The 15,001-nt window shown below is 44.7% G+C and overlaps 3 protein-coding genes across 3 annotated transcripts; 2 read left to right on the top strand and 1 right to left on the bottom strand.

Moving 5' to 3' along the window:
* The first annotated feature begins 2,025 nt into the window (after window positions 1-2,025).
* On the top strand, window positions 2,026-5,478 carry LOC123119143 (ras-related protein Rab5A). The gene is made up of 7 exons (XM_044538843.1): window positions 2,026-2,310; window positions 2,594-2,671; window positions 2,795-2,962; window positions 4,192-4,240; window positions 4,435-4,508; window positions 4,858-4,951; window positions 5,089-5,478. The coding sequence occupies exons 1-7, from the start codon at window positions 2,254-2,256 to the stop codon at window positions 5,196-5,198; spliced, it is 630 nt and encodes a 209-aa protein (XP_044394778.1). The 5' UTR covers window positions 2,026-2,253; the 3' UTR covers window positions 5,199-5,478.
* Window positions 5,479-7,214: 1,736 nt separating this feature from the next.
* LOC123119144 (protein FERTILITY RESTORER RF2, mitochondrial) lies at window positions 7,215-10,437 on the top strand. Its single transcript, XM_044538844.1, has 5 exons — window positions 7,215-7,511; window positions 8,033-8,124; window positions 9,260-9,333; window positions 9,750-9,828; window positions 9,939-10,437. Exons 2-5 carry the CDS (start codon window positions 8,043-8,045, stop codon window positions 10,193-10,195), a joined length of 492 nt encoding a protein of 163 aa, XP_044394779.1. The 5' UTR covers window positions 7,215-7,511; window positions 8,033-8,042; the 3' UTR covers window positions 10,196-10,437.
* A 457-nt stretch (window positions 10,438-10,894) lies between these two features.
* Window positions 10,895-14,517, bottom strand: LOC123119142 (ATP-dependent RNA helicase DEAH12, chloroplastic). The gene is made up of 4 exons (XM_044538842.1): window positions 14,268-14,517; window positions 13,127-13,904; window positions 11,819-12,570; window positions 10,895-11,467 (listed from the first exon to the last, which is right to left on the bottom strand). Exons 2-4 carry the CDS (start codon window positions 13,577-13,579, stop codon window positions 11,068-11,070), a joined length of 1,605 nt encoding a protein of 534 aa, XP_044394777.1. The 5' UTR covers window positions 13,580-13,904; window positions 14,268-14,517; the 3' UTR covers window positions 10,895-11,067.
* Window positions 14,518-15,001: the final 484 nt, after the last annotated feature.

Genomic DNA, 15,001 nt, shown 5'->3' with positions numbered 1-15,001 from the left:
TGCACAATGAAGAAGACATCAGTCAACTATAGGATGGTACCAACTCTTTTACCTTGTTTTTACCCCTTGCGCCATTTCAAAATTTACAACAGCGATTTATGCATAGCTTTATTTTCAGTACTTTTCAAAGCAGTTCACCGATGATTACCTCTCAAACCACCTGCATGGTCAAGAGGCGAGGAAGGTATTCATTCAACACCCACGGTACAATATTGAAGTCTTGCTGAAAAGGACGAAGGTTGGGCGGGCAATTATCCATAGCCACTGGCCTAAAGTTGCAAGGACATTCAACATCACTGAAGGCTCAATATTTGCCTTCCTCTTCTGCAGTTTCTCAGAAGAGATTCATCTGTCTATTTACCGTGTATGATGCTACTTTCCAAAGGTTTTTGATGCTGCATGTGAAACTTGGTGCTGTTGTGTAATGGCGTAACTGAGTGCCGAAGCTATCTGATGTAATTCGCTTATGAAATCCTGGTTGCTTTTATACGGATATGAAATATCTAGCGTGTTTTATAAGAAATATCAATTTGATTAGTACATGGATTATCAATAATAGGCTAATTACCCTGCTTATTGGGGTTTTCTATTGCAAACGGTTACTCAGACAGCACCGTGGGCGATGAACTCAAACAACCCGCACGGTTTCTAGAAAAGTAGGCGTGTTCGATCAACTAACAATCACACACGGCTTCCGGTAACGAACTGTTTGCGTTAGGCCATCTTGCACAAACGTTTCCACACAAAGAATTGTGTATGATATACATACCTACGGAAATGTTTTTCTAGGATTCACCATGTCGGATGTACATACCTATGGAAATGATTTTCTGGAATTCACCGTGTGGGATGTACATACCTACGGAAATGATTTTATGGGATTCACCGTGTGGGATATACATACCTACGGAAATGATTTTCTCGGATTACCGTGTGGGATGTACATACCTACGGAAATGATTGGGTTTCGATGCCTCGCCTGATCACACACGGCCCCAGCCTGGGTCCCAGGAAGGCCTATCCCCGACGATTTCAGGGTCGTGTGGGAAGGACCCCCCTATCGTCCACACTCACTTGGCGACGGTTCCAAATGTCGTTGCGGAAAGGGGTTAAAAACCGTTTGTTTAGCACGTCGTTGTACCAGTGCATACATATATAATATATTCTCCCTTGGAGATACTGGATAAAAAAACTCAGACATTCAAAATAGATTATGTGTGCTCCATAAGAAAATCCAACAAATAATAGTATAATAAGTATTAATAAAGATGATAAAAAACATGGAACAACACGCGAGCACAAACATACTACATGAGGGGCAAAATGGTTTTTTCAAGTGTCATTTAGGCTTAAAATGGACAGAAGTGTCATAAAAGGCATAAAATTTAGACTCGTTGTTATATGGGGAAGAAATCATTTTGCGATGTCAAATAGGGCATAAAATTTAAACATGGTGTTAAATAAGGAATTCTCTCTAGTCATAATGATACTCAACTACTTACTTTCATTCGTTTGTTGCATGCTTATGGTGTATTAATGATCTCGATTAACAAAAAGAAAAATTGACTTGCAAAGCAGTCATTAAATTTTGTCTTGGTACCTGTAATCTGAGTTTGTGGCCTTATATAAGGAAATGGAGGGAGTATCATTTACTACTACTCCCTCCTTTCCGGTTTATAGTGCTTATCTCAAAATTTAAGTTTTCCCATTTTATAAGGCTCAATTTAATTATTCTCCATCACATGTTCAGATTTCAAGGTGCATTAAATCATTGCCGCGAGCAAACCCGCCGCCTCACGAACCCGCCGCATCGCAGTATCATCGCCGTAAAAAGGAACTTTTCCCATTGCACTACGCATATACATATATAAATATAAAGTAAATAAAAGGAATGAAAAGGGAAAAGACCGTTGACCCGTGGAAAGCTGGTCAGAGTTCGGATCAGATTGTAATTACGAGATGTTGCAGGGACCGGATCGCGAGAAGGCATCCCACTTAGCCTTAACACGGAAGTAACGATGGGAACACGGCAAACCATCGGCCACGCCACGCAAGAATATCTCTCTCTCCCTCTCTCTGTCACACACGCGAGTCGCCAAGAAGAAAGTCCCAAACTTTTTCCTCTCGATCGATCCGTCCTCCTCCTCGTCGCCACAGGAGTTTCTCCCCGGATTCGCCGCCCTCTCCTTCTCTCCAGCGAGCGAGCGATCGGATCCCGCCGGCCGGAGGCCCAAGCCCCGCCCGATCTACCCGATGGCAGCCAACGCCGGCGCCGGCGCCGGCGGGAGCAAGATCCGCAACGCCAAGCTGGTGAGCACCCCCCGCCCGATCCCCGCCGCCTCCGCCCCGTTCCCCCGGCTCCGTCCGGCGGCTGGATTTTTTATTTTTAATGTTATTTTCGGTCCACGCGTTTGGCTAGTCCTGTTGCGATTCGCTCCGTGCTCTTCGTGCCCGCGATCCGATCAACAGCCTATGTTTATCAGGAAAAATAATAAATCCAACACATTTTCTTGGGTGCTGCGGAGATTTATTTACTACTGTACTTCGCTGTGTGAGGTTTTCTCATATGCTTATGTATTGGATCCATTGCCAGGTTCTTCTAGGCGACGTCGGCACCGGCAAGTCCAGCCTGGTGCTCCGCTTCGTCAAGGGCCAATTCGTCGAGTTCCAGGTGAGCTCCCTTCCCTTCCTTCACATGCCCTAGGCTATGCTCCAAATTGGGCATGCCCGCAGGAATCTGTGTGTGCTGGTGCTGGTGGTGCTAATTTTATTTTTGTGGTTTGGCTGGCCGCAGGAATCGACCATCGGTGCGGCTTTCTTCTCGCAGACCCTGGCGGTCAACGATGAGACGGTCAAGTTCGAAATCTGGGACACGGCCGGCCAGGAAAGGTACCACAGCTTGGCGCCCATGTACTATCGCGGTGCCGCGGCCGCCATCGTCGTCTATGACATCACCAACGCGGTTAGTATGAGCAGAGCATGAGTATCTTGATTTGGCAGTAATCCTTTACCACAGCCATGATTAATAGCAATTACCTGTAAATAATTGGTAGCTCTTGATAAGAAATTCCCTTGCTCCTTGTGTGATTCAAGTCACCAACTGTGATCTTCAAGACAAACTGGAAACAGCTTGAAGTCTGTAAAAAACCTTGCTCTTCCATAGCACTACGTTGGCGCGAAATGTTTGAGCTTCAGAAACCATATTGCGGTAACCCTGAGAACATCTGCGTGAGTTGTGCCTGTGTCAAGTTTCGTGTACAAACCTAGACGATCTGAACTTCTTTATCCAAGCATTATCAGTTGCACTCATTACCCTGCACTGTTCAACAGAGCCATGTCTGTTTGTCTTGATGACCATACATGCTTCTTTACCCCATTGATCAATCTGTAACTCAAGTGTATTGATACCAAAATTATTAGCACGTTAAGCATTCTGCTGAGCAGGCTTATAACTGTATGTAACTGTATTCTGCAAGAATAAGTCTGCACTAGTTCTGAGTTCTGACTGTCCATGCACCGTTCTGTGTGGTCTTTACCTGCTGACCTCTTTGTCTAAGTTGGCTTTTCTAGTGATTTGTATGAACCTATTTATGCATATGGACATATGCATTGTAGTGCTTTTACGATTCAACACTGATCTCTCACGGAATGTGTTATTTTAGCCGTGCTTTTGCATATGTTCCCTAGTTGCTTTGCTAAATGAGTAATCTGAATTCAGAACTGAAGTACGATGTAGTAGCAAAACTGAACCAACAAACTCTTTGCAGTGGCACTTCGATACTTCTTGCCTGCATCTTGTGAGCAAGCCAAATGCAGAGAAGATATGGTGTCTCTTTTTGTTTGTTTGTTTTGGTGTTCATGGGTTGTTACTTGATAATAACAAAAGAACCATTTAGTTTGTATTTCAGGATCTTATATATTGCTAGTGATCTCATTAAATACCTTGTTTATTAGGTGATATGCACTCACTTGCAATGTATAGCTTGTGAATCTTGACTTGACCTGCACACATGCAAAAAATTAATGTTCTGATTTGCATCATGCAGATATGAATCAATCCTGATTTGTATCACAAACAAGTTCAAACCCATTCTCATTTGCTACTTATCTAAAGAACGTAACTGTTGTGTAAAAGTGGGTGGATAGTTATTTAGTCCAGTTGATTATAACATTATTGTTTCTACCTCACAGGCCTCTTTTACACGTGCAAAGAAATGGGTTCAAGAACTTCAAGCACAAGGTAATCCATTTTACCCCTTTATGATGTTTTTTCTTCATTTGAGCCATAGAAATATTTATGTGGCTGCTATTTGTTCAAGAAAACTGACCTTGTGAGTTGTAATGGTGGGCATTGCTAGAGAGGATGTCTTTGAGCATTTTGTGTAAATAAGCTGGCAGATATAGTTTTTAACTCTTGATGCTTTTTCCATGCAGGGAATCCAAACACAGTAATGGCTCTTGCTGGGAACAAGGCTGATATGTTGGAGGCAAGGCAGGTGCCAGTGGAAGTATGTAATTCTGCTTCTTGGATCTCACTTTTGACATTACATACATGCATTTTGCTTGGGGATTTGTCATCAGCATAGATTGATGATTCTTATTTTATTTCCTCCCAGTTACTTTCTGCAATCAGCAGAGTAAGCATATTGCATTTCAAATACTGCACCTTGTCCAGTTACATCATGTGCAGCTTGTTTGGTTCCTGTAGTGTTTTATTACGACAGAGATGCCATTTTTCTGTGTGAGAGAGAAACATGTTGGTACTGTCCGAACGAGAACAGCACAACGATACAGCCTGTATTACTACTATGTTGTTTGAATGATTTATCCAAAGCTAAACTCTTGTTGGCGGTGCAGGAAGCGACGACTTATGCACAAGAGAATGGGCTCTTCTTCATTGAAACGTCTGCCAAAACAGCCATCAATGTGAACGACGTATTCTATGAGCTCGGTGAGTACTACATACTACAGATCACTTTGCTGTGGGATGGCCGGTTGTTATTACATACTACAAAAGAAATTTCTCTGTTCCCTTTTCCTGCTAATTAATGTCTAAGCACTGCTCTGTTTGGCAACATCCGGTTTCAGCAAAGAGACTGCTCGCAGGGCAGCAGGCGCAGAACCCGCAGGCGGGGATGGTGCTCTCACAGAGACCGGCCGAGAGGATGGTGAGCAGCACGTCGTGCTGCTCATCATAGGACGCTTTGCCGTGGAGAGACGGCCGCCATGGATGGCCTCAGAAGCCACAGAAGGAAAAAAAAATGTATGCGCTGTGGACGATTGCTGCCATCCCAGCTTGCTACACTACAGTCTAGCCCTTGTTTCTTGTCATATGTTGGTTCTGTAAATGTGAATAGTAGTGGGGTGTTGCTGCTGCATGTTCAGATATGTTGTTGCAGTGCATTCTGGTGCTTAAATATATTTCTGGATGACCTTTGTGCTTCAATTATATATTTTTATTTCTAACGTTTCGGTCAAGGCACAGAAAATATTGGTCATTGGCTCATCACAATGCAAATGTGTCTCAATAATCTGGCAATTCATTGGCTAATCATTTGCTACTTTAGCTGATTGTGTTGAGCACAAGTTGTGAAACCTCCCAAGCATGAGTAGCTCCTTGACTGTGAGCAACACAAGACCAAAAGGAGCAGAATAAGAACTTGTTTGCTGATGAACAGATGATACAGACGGTTGCACAATGCTCTAATTCTCTGGAGCTTACAGGCTTATTCTTCAAGGAATGTGTTACTCTCTCTGATCCATAACTTTGTACTAAATCAATTACAATTAATATGTATCAGAGGGAGTATTTATTTATTTATTTTAACCGTGTTTGTGCGCATATGTTTCCACTGGTAGTCTGAATTCAGAACTCAAGTGCAATGTGGTACCAAAACTTAATCAACAAATCCTTTTGCACTTGTTATGCGTTGCCTGCATCATGTGGGCAAAGCTAATTGAGAGAAGATGTTGTGTCTGCTCTTTTAGAATACACATATATTTGTATCTCAGGATCTTATATATTTGTTAGTTATGTCGTTAAATACCTAGTTTCTTAGGTAATATGTACTCACATGGAATGCGTAGGTGGTGAATATCGACTTGACCTGCATGACATGCAAATTTAACTATGTCCTGATTATTTTATTCAGTTTGAATTTGCAAACTTAAGTATGCAAATTTAAATAATGACAAAAGTTCAGAGGGCCTAATTGAATTTCTTTTATTGGATAGTAAGCGGTGGCCCTACACCTAGGTAAACATCATTGAAGTGTGGCGCACGGGATTGCTGGAGCAAAAGTGTGCAATGGTACGCTGAGGGCCGGGGCAGTTAGAGAATGATCGAGACGGTGGAGCATGAGGGAGAGGTGCAACACCAAGCTACGCAATGAGGTGCATGTTGTAGTTATGGTGATATCCCGGTAATTCTTGGTGCCTTTTATGCCTATGTCTATCGAATCCATATTCCTAATGTGCATAAACATGACAAAATGATGCACGAACTACTCAAAGATACAAAGATGAAATGGAGAATAAGCTATTCACCACTTGTTGGGGGAGCCTTGCTCCTTATAAATCCTTGTACTCTGGTAGGTCAATATCAAAACATCACTTGCTTAAGTGGTTTGTCCTCTTGTAGGTCAGAGGCTATGGAACTTTTGTCAAAACTTCAAAGGGGAAAAAAGGGTGGGGCTCTGGATTCAATGTCAATTTTGTCAAAAATTGTATGGAGTTGAAACTTCGAAGGGAAAAAAAGGGTGCGGTCTGGTGTGTTAAAAAAAGTGTTACTGATTGTCGCATATAAGATGAACCTTGGGGGTTGAAATTTTATCTTTCATCCTTTCTTTTCATTTTGTGTTTCACTTCGAGCCAAACCAAAAACTTGGTTCGTTGCTAAGGATTTGTACCTTAATTTACATATCTCGAGTGTAGACTCATTTCAAACGATGCTTTGAACCGCTTTCGGACCACATGGTCGATGGCCTTAGTCTTTTTAGGAAGAGTTAATTGCTCCATTGATCTACGTGCCAACATCAAGATGCACATAGCCAACACATTCATTATTACAAAGATCATGGAACAAACACCGACAGGTGTTACTTCCGGTGAATTTGTACTTCCGGTGAATTTTGATAATCTGGGTCATTTTCGAAAAGAAAAAAAAAGAACCTAATCATAGTCCTGTTTAATTCTGTTTTGGGGTTTGCCCGCAGACGGGCTCTCGCATAATAGTTGGGCCTCGAAGGCGGCCGGAAAAGCCCAAGGGTAACCGAGGTGGGGCCCACCCACCTACGACGGCGGCCAGGTCTCTCTCTCTCTCTCTCTCTCGGCCGATCCGTCGCTTGTCCGCAACCGCAAAGCGAGGCAATCCATCCTCCTCTCCGGCGGCCGCGCGAGAGAGAGCGATCTCCGGCCACGAGAGGCGGGCGGGACCACGAGAGCCTCCGCCGCCCACCAAAGCCGCGGAGAACCGCACCGGACGCCTTGTATCTCCGCCCATCTTCTCAAAGGTACACAGTAGCAGATCCCCCTCCGGCACCCGCCTGAGGCGTCCCCTTGCTTGCTTGTCTGCGCGCGCACTCTTTCTTTGCCGGATTCTGTTCTAGCTGGTACTAATTGTGGCGCTCCTTGTTCTGGTCCATGGTTTGGTTCTTGATGATTTAATAACATGTCACAAGTTTTGTAAATCGATGCGGAGGAAATAGCACGGGCGGACGGAGTTGAACAAGACGTCACATTTATGCCCTACGATGGCGTTCCCAAAACGTGGCCTCTTTGCTAGCACTACTGTTAACAAGAAAGCCTGTAGGATGGGAAATATTCCGTTACTCTTTTGGAGTTTGGCGTGCCAAATCATCATTTCCTCCAGACAAATTTGATAAACATCATGCCCACCGCCAAATCCTCTGTTATGCGATCTCCGTTTCCCGTTTCTATTGTGTTTAGGTTACACTTCTGTTGAGGCAGAAGCAGAACATGAGCTCCGCCTTACTTCGTTGCTAATGGTGTTTTCATGTGCTGGGCGTTGTAGGTCTTGAAACATGGTGGCCATGTCAACGCTTGCCGCTGGATCGTTGCCGGGAACTGTGGTCCCCAATGGTCTTCTAACAAGGAGGTTTCAAGGTAATGAATTGTTTTAAGAATTTAGGTTGTTTATTGCTCTCTATGCTGATGCATCGGTTGCGTACTCATATCTATCGTTTGGTTTTGCAACTTGAAAGTTGCTTGGCGTCTTCTTTCAGTTCTAAGCCGATTATTCCGGCCACTGAATCTTATGAGACACGTACATACCTGCCATACAGTTCGAATGTTGATAACAAATATGACCTGTACTGAAGAAACTTTGTGTCACCTTAAAAATGCTTAGCTCATTTGTTACTTTCCGTACTCTGGCTGTTTCCATATTGTGGTGTTTTTTGGGGGTTCAGCTTATGTTGTTAAGTGTAAAAGTTTTGACTTGGCTCATCGTCATCCAGTATGAAATCCTATAAGCATAAACATAAATGATGGCTGTAATTTTGCAATCTTTTGCAACCATGGAGAAGTTCCTGAATCTGGCAAGGATTGAACCATTTCTGTGAAGTTTATGTTTTCTGGACACTAACCCTTTTCTTTTCTTTGCAAAGTTCTTGATGTAGCCTTGACCTTGAGTTGTTTTGTAAATGGTACGAGGCTGAGAATGAGTTCACTTAATTTGGTCGATAGATGTTTCCTACGGTCATTCTTCGGGACTCCTTGTTGATTTGTTCTTGTTTAGAATGCACACAGATGCATTTTGTGATTATAGAAACAACTCAAAATAGTTGTTCAACTGCAGCACAAAATTTGTAGTGCTGGTATGGAAAACAATTACAGATGTTTCGAGCCAGTGTATGACTCTCAAACCACTACTTCCTGAAGTGATTTCAATGTTTATGTCTCCTTTAATCATTGTCCTGTATTGATGGTGATTTCGCTCCTCTGTCGGAAAATTCTTTGGTTACCACATTTCGGAAGCTTTTCATGATCTGCTCCTTGCAGTACCGTGTTACCTTACAACTTTACAGCCCTAGTGATGTTGTTCAGGAAACTTGGTATAACTATTCCAGTACTCAAATCTTGACATCACGCCATTTGCTGTCTGAGCAATTACAATTTCATAATCACATGACAGCGGTTCCTGAATGCTGCTTTGCCTAGCATGCTTATAGTATTCATTTCTTCTTATCCCTATGCGTGTCATCTGAAGATGCTTATCGATGTGTTACGGTTTGTGTAGGCTCACAATTTCAGACAACTCAAGTTAACCGCATCTCATTTGAGCGGGAAGTTTCTACTAAAGCAACACTGAGGGTAAGTCACAAATATTCAATGAATCCGTATCTATTCTTATCAACCTATACGTAAAAATGAGTGTTCAATGTTGAGAGTTTATCATTCGAATTTGATTATTTCTTATTAGATTGTTGATATTGAATTTAGGAGTATCTATTGTATTTTCATGTCCAAAATGGGAAGTTGGGAGCAGAACAGGTCGTGAGCTTGACATGATTCATAACTTGTACACTTCTCCGGTTCTACCTCGTAACTTTAGTGCTCAATAAAAACTAGTAATATACTATATCTGCCCACTATGATGCTTGCGTTCAATTGTGAATGTGTCTAAATGAAGAAGGGAAAGGGCCAGCTTGGTAAATTGATTATGGCCTGTTTCACTATCAGATCCTTTATTTGACCGTTTTTTCTTGTGGTCACTCTGTTTGCTTCAGAGTGTAAAATGCAGTGCTCAAACCCAAAGTGTTCAGCGCAAATCTTCAACCGCGACTGTCAAACGATCTGACCCCAAAGGTGGTCTTTCTGTTCTGTTCTGTTCTCACACTGCATGAAATCGAAATCTTGTTCTCATCGGAGCGGAGAATAAGCCGACTTGGATTGCTTAATTTTGCTTCTGGTTTCAGGAAAGGTTCAAGGACCTAAGTTGGACGATGGAAGCGGTGGGTTCCCTCCGTTCCGTTTCGGCAAAGGAGGCGGCGGAGGTGGAGGCGGTGGGGGTGGTAGCAGCTACTTTGGCGGGTTCCTCCTCTTCACTATCGTGCTGCTCCTGGATTACCTCAAGGAGTTTGAGAAGTACCTGCTCGCTCGAAAGCATCGTGCCGGAGACGACGATGACGCGGGCTATGACACGAGCGGTGGGATGCTAGGACAATCACCATGATGAGTCTTGTTAGCAGTAGTCGTCCCTAGCTACTAGAAGTGCATCAGTCAGTTAACTGGCTTTGGTTACGTTACATAACCTTATCTTGGAAAATTCATGCCTATGCAGAGCTCAAAATATTTATAGGATTGTGTGGTGAGATGCTTAAACTTGATGCCATCTGGCTGTTGTGCCGAAGTATGAAGAAATTCCATCTATGTACAACAAAGGTTTTGCTACTAGAAATTTCCATGTCTGGATCAGGGCCAAGTCTGGATATTACTGTCGAGTGGCTATCGAAGATCGTGCGCATTATTTCTTCTCTCTTGCGGTTGCATTTGGCATTGCGATGGATTCTCGTAATCCTGTTTGTTCCTATTTTAGTTTTGTGGGGTTTGCTTTTGTCTACTTTTATGCTTAGTTTTTCACATCAAATTATAAAATAATTATTAGGAGAACATTTTGTTCCTATTTTAGTTTTGTTGGGGTTGCTTTTGTCTACCTGGCTTTATGCCTTACTTTTCACATCAAATTATAAAATATAAGCATCAGGAGAAGATTTTTCTAATTCAGTGGCCGACCACGCACCTTCCACTTAATAATTGATGATGTTGTCCAACAGAAAAGGGAAAATGGTAGGTAACCAAGCTTCTTTGCTGTTGCAGAAGATACCAAAAGAGAATGAATAATGGAGGGACAGCCAAACAAAACAAACAAACAAACAAACAAAGGTGGAAGTATCATTTTGTTTTTCCAGTATCAACCAATTTTCGACAGGGTGGATTTTTTGTCAGGGGAACACATTATTCCGAACAGGAAGTCATCGGTATATGCGGCATTCTCATATCTTCTTTCTAATGCTATATCTATGATTCAAGTTTTAAACTCTTCATTCACTGGATGTAGTCGTCGTTGTAGGTGTCGCTCATCACCGACACAAACCGCTCGAGCCACGGCAGCTGGTGGAGGTCCTTCATGGTGTCGACAATGTACGAGTCCGCCGCGCAGTGGGGCGGCGACGACTGCTGGCTCAGGTGGTGGTGGTCGCCGCTCAGGCTGAAACCCCCCGCCAGGAACCGCTGGATGAGCGCCAGCTGCGCCCGCTCCTGCTCCGAGTAGCCGTCGGCGGCCGTGGGCATGCAGTCGAAGGTGTCCCACGCCCAGATCTCAGATGCCTGGCAGGACTGCGCCGCCGAGGGCTCAGCGTTGTCTTCATCCCAGAATACGCACTGGCATGCCTGTACGCCGTTGTTGTACTCGGCGCCACAGGAGTAGCAGAACTCATGGCCACACCTGTAGAAAATGGCAAAGGGCCTTCATTAGCCTGGATACAAGAATCGCATGAAAACACACACATGAATGAATGAATGGATCTTCAATACTAAATGGGAGTCTGCCCAGTAGTCTGCACTAAGTAGGAACATTATTTGAGGCTCTGTGTGGTAACATCCTTCAGTTCACAGGCCAGCAATTACTAGCCATTTTAAATAATGTTCTAAAGATTCACTATTTTTATGCTTTTGTCAAAATCTCATGCATCTCAGGGAATCTGAGGGTTAACAAGAAACGACCAGAAGGCAACTACACGACAAATTCAAGCTACGAATATCTGGAAAATGCAGGGAACGGACATGCAGAGCATACCAGCAAGTCATGTGGAAGCAGCCCTGCGTTAGTTCAATCATCCGTCGACATCTCTGACAACGCCTCCAACTATTGTTTTGTGCTAGCCGATGCAAAGATAGGTCTCCTGCACCTCTTTCCTCGACAGGCAGGCTCTGGTACTCATCACACCCCATCATGATGTGCCATGGCACTCCACAGTTGATACAGATATCTCTGTGGCATTCCGGGCACTCGATGCAATTGAGGTCCGACTGACTGGACGAGCTCGCCCTGGAGAAGTGCTGACTGAGGTCTAACGAAACCGAACAGTTTGGATAGGGGCAATAGAACCCCTCCATGTCAAAGGTGCTGCCGCCCACCGCGAAAGCGCTCTCCAGGGACTCATAGCTGCTCACCGGAAGGAATGACTTGCACTCACCAGCCGAAATATGATATTTACACCTTAACTGTGGGCATCTAATAGGCAGCTTCGAGGCATGCAGCCTGCCTTCAACATACACAATCAAGCAACTGTAGCAAAATTTGTGGGAACAGCCCACCTTGATCATATGAGAACCTCGTCTTTCCTCGCAGCATAGCGGGCAGGTGGCAACCTCATAGGGAGATACATACACGATGCCTATTGCTTCTTTGGCCAACTTTAATGGCCTCTCAAGTTCAAAGCTAGGAAGCAATATTAGATCAAAATCCTCCAGCTTCTCAACCAGTTCAAGAATCCTGTGTCCTAAAGCTACCAAAAGCTGGTCTTCAAGAATTTCAGCTTCTGCAATCTGTCGCAGAAAAATAAAGAAAACAAAGACTTGTTCAGTTGACTTAATCCAAATATGCATAGTTTCAGTTTGATACACTGCCGCGAGAAAGTTAATTAATTGAACAGAAATAGCACATCAGACTAGCAAGTATTCTATAGCTTCTGCATGGAATACCTTAAATAGGGCACTGCATGAACATTCACTCCATATTCACATTTCACCATTCTGTTCCCCACATTTTAATTCTAACAACATTTTTCCATAACTACGGCTATATATAAATCAGCCATGAGGCCAATAGATCAGAATTAGCTTATGGTTATCCAGATTTAGCAGTCAAGATTGTGAATTTTCCAAGATGAAATGCACCATCCTGTGAATACACCTCAAGAAAGCAACAGCAATACTCGATTTGATTAAACTGAAGAGACCGTTGATTTTTATTTTTATTTTGGCAAACACGAAGTCTGACTGAAAAATCATCAGTCAGTGAGCTGACTGAAACTAATATGTTAATGTAGCCAGTTATACGAACCAGTATAGAACATCTACTGCAAAAACCAGAAACTCTTGCCTGGAAGTATAGCTTCTCCGAATTAGTGAAGGCAAAGATCTTGCGTATGCCCTTCTGCAATGCCACCAAGAGGCCATCCATGAGTGCCAAGTGCTCAGCCACCAGCTCATCCACATAGAAATCCAGCTTCTTCTGCACCCTATGAAGAGGCACCCCAGGTGTCCTCTCCATCACCACGCCGATCCCGGACAGCTTCTTCCCATCCGCGTCCGAGCTCGACACGCCCTTGAAGAAGAGCCGCACTGAAGTCTCGTCGAGCTCCGCTTCGGAGACGCCGGCCATGAAGGACTCCTCCGTGTCCTCCCACTCCTCCTCGTCCCCACAGCAGCTCCTGAAGTCGTCCTCGCCTCTCGAGTTGGCAGCGACGTCCTCGCCTCTCGAGTTGCCAGCGGCTTCCTCAGCGCTCGGATTGCCAGCGGAGCCATCGCCAGCATCATACAGCCTCTCCTCCATCCTCAAACCCAATCCAGTCAAAATGACCTTCCCTCTTAAAAATCAGCTAAAAAATCATTTCATCCCCAATTATAGCAATCTGGTCCGACAAGTACCCTCACAGGTTGGGAATCAGGAACAGCGCGAGATTCCTGCTCAGAAGTTGACGGAGAAGATGGCCAGGAAGCACCAGGCGGAGCTCCACAGCGCGAATTCCACCGCGGCGATGGCGAAATTGGCCGGGACCGCCACCAAATCTACCCAGACGTTGGAGCCCTCCACGAATCTCCAGTTACTCATGCGCGGCGCTCGATGATTCGGCCCCAAGAATCACCCGCCGCCGAATCTGCAGGACAAAAATCACAAGAATTAGACGGAAGCTTTCCTCCAACCGCGCAACGAATCGCCGAAAGCCCCAGAGAGAAGCCACAAATCAACTGTCGATTCCGCGGAAACTCGGCCTGGCAGATCTAGAAAAGTAGGAGCATTCGGCCAAGGCAACAAATTCCGGCAGCCCGAAATTCAGAGTAGGCAAAAGAATCGCAAGCCGCGCACCGCTTGCCCGTGCGCCGAACAAAACCGCGGAATTTGCAAGGAGGAGGTCGGGGATTAACCACGGATTTCGCTCCCGGCGCGCGGCAATCGAGAAAGAACGGACAGCCCTCCGGATTTCAGCTCGGAGGGGAGCACGGGGAGTGAGCAGAATCACCTGGCAGAGGAGGAGGGGGTCACATGGAGTGCGGGATCATCGGGGGCGCCGGGAGGGAGTGGCCGCGGCGGGCAATGGGGACAAAGGCCGAAGCTTTTCCGCCAGCGGTGGCTTCCGTGAGGCAGTGGGGGAAGAATTGATTCTTGGGGGCAGAGAGATAGAAGGGGGAGGTGGAGTGCAGTTAAAGCAAGAACCCTAATAATTCCGTTTCCTGCAGCCGCGTGGAAATGATTTGCTTCCATTTCTTCTTTTTTTCAGCTTTGGCTGGCTACATTTGCAGTGTGATCCCTACGGATGCAAGTAATGCAGCTCCATTCATCAGAGGACTGATGTAGGCTCGCTCATGTTTTTCACTGCGTTTATCCAGCTAAACGAAACTTGAGAGACCTAATTAGTAAGATTTAGTGATAGGCTTGATGACCGTCGGGGTAATATTGTCGGGCCACCGAGATGATTTACGAGTGTGGTGTATGGGGTTGGTGGAGTGAAACGGTACAATGATGTACCAGTAGACATTATGGTGGGAGAATGGTAGAGAGAATGGACTAGGAGGGCGCCATGGTGGAGTAGGAGGGCGAGGTGCGACGTCGAACTGACAGAGACGGTGCATGGTGTAGTTATGATGATATGTCGGTGATTCCCGGTGCCTTCCATGCCTTTGTCTATAAGATTCATGTCCCTAGTGTGCATCATCATGACAAATGGTGCACGAAATGTGATTGGACTATTTGATG

This window comes from Triticum aestivum, chromosome 5D (assembly GCF_018294505.1).
Source record: "Triticum aestivum cultivar Chinese Spring chromosome 5D, IWGSC CS RefSeq v2.1, whole genome shotgun sequence".
Taxonomy (NCBI): Eukaryota; Viridiplantae; Streptophyta; class Magnoliopsida; order Poales; family Poaceae; genus Triticum; species Triticum aestivum.
This window is presented reverse-complemented; position numbering and strand designations above follow the sequence as displayed.

Excerpts from the sequence above, each read along its gene's own strand:
- LOC123119143 (XM_044538843.1), top strand. The coding sequence starts at position 2,254 with ATGGCAGCCAACGCCGGCGCCGGCGCCGGCGGGAGCAAGATCCGCAAC. Across the intron at positions 2,672-2,794 it reads GCCAATTCGTCGAGTTCCAG|GAATCGACCATCGGTGCGGC; the intron begins GTGAGCTCCCTT and ends GGCTGGCCGCAG. Across the intron at positions 4,509-4,857 it reads CAAGGCAGGTGCCAGTGGAA|GAAGCGACGACTTATGCACA; the intron begins GTATGTAATTCT and ends TTGGCGGTGCAG.
- LOC123119144 (XM_044538844.1), top strand. The coding sequence starts at position 8,043 with ATGGTGGCCATGTCAACGCTTGCCGCTGGATCGTTGCCGGGAACTGTG. Across the intron at positions 8,125-9,259 it reads TCTAACAAGGAGGTTTCAAG|GCTCACAATTTCAGACAACT; the intron begins GTAATGAATTGT and ends CGGTTTGTGTAG. Across the intron at positions 9,829-9,938 it reads CAAACGATCTGACCCCAAAG|GAAAGGTTCAAGGACCTAAG; the intron begins GTGGTCTTTCTG and ends TTCTGGTTTCAG.
- LOC123119142 (XM_044538842.1), bottom strand. The coding sequence starts at position 13,579 with ATGGAGGAGAGGCTGTATGATGCTGGCGATGGCTCCGCTGGCAATCCG. Across the intron at positions 12,571-13,126 it reads CGGAGAAGCTATACTTCCAG|ATTGCAGAAGCTGAAATTCT; the intron begins GCAAGAGTTTCT and ends TTTCTGCGACAG. Across the intron at positions 11,468-11,818 it reads TGCTTCCACATGACTTGCTG|GTGTGGCCATGAGTTCTGCT; the intron begins GTATGCTCTGCA and ends CATTTTCTACAG.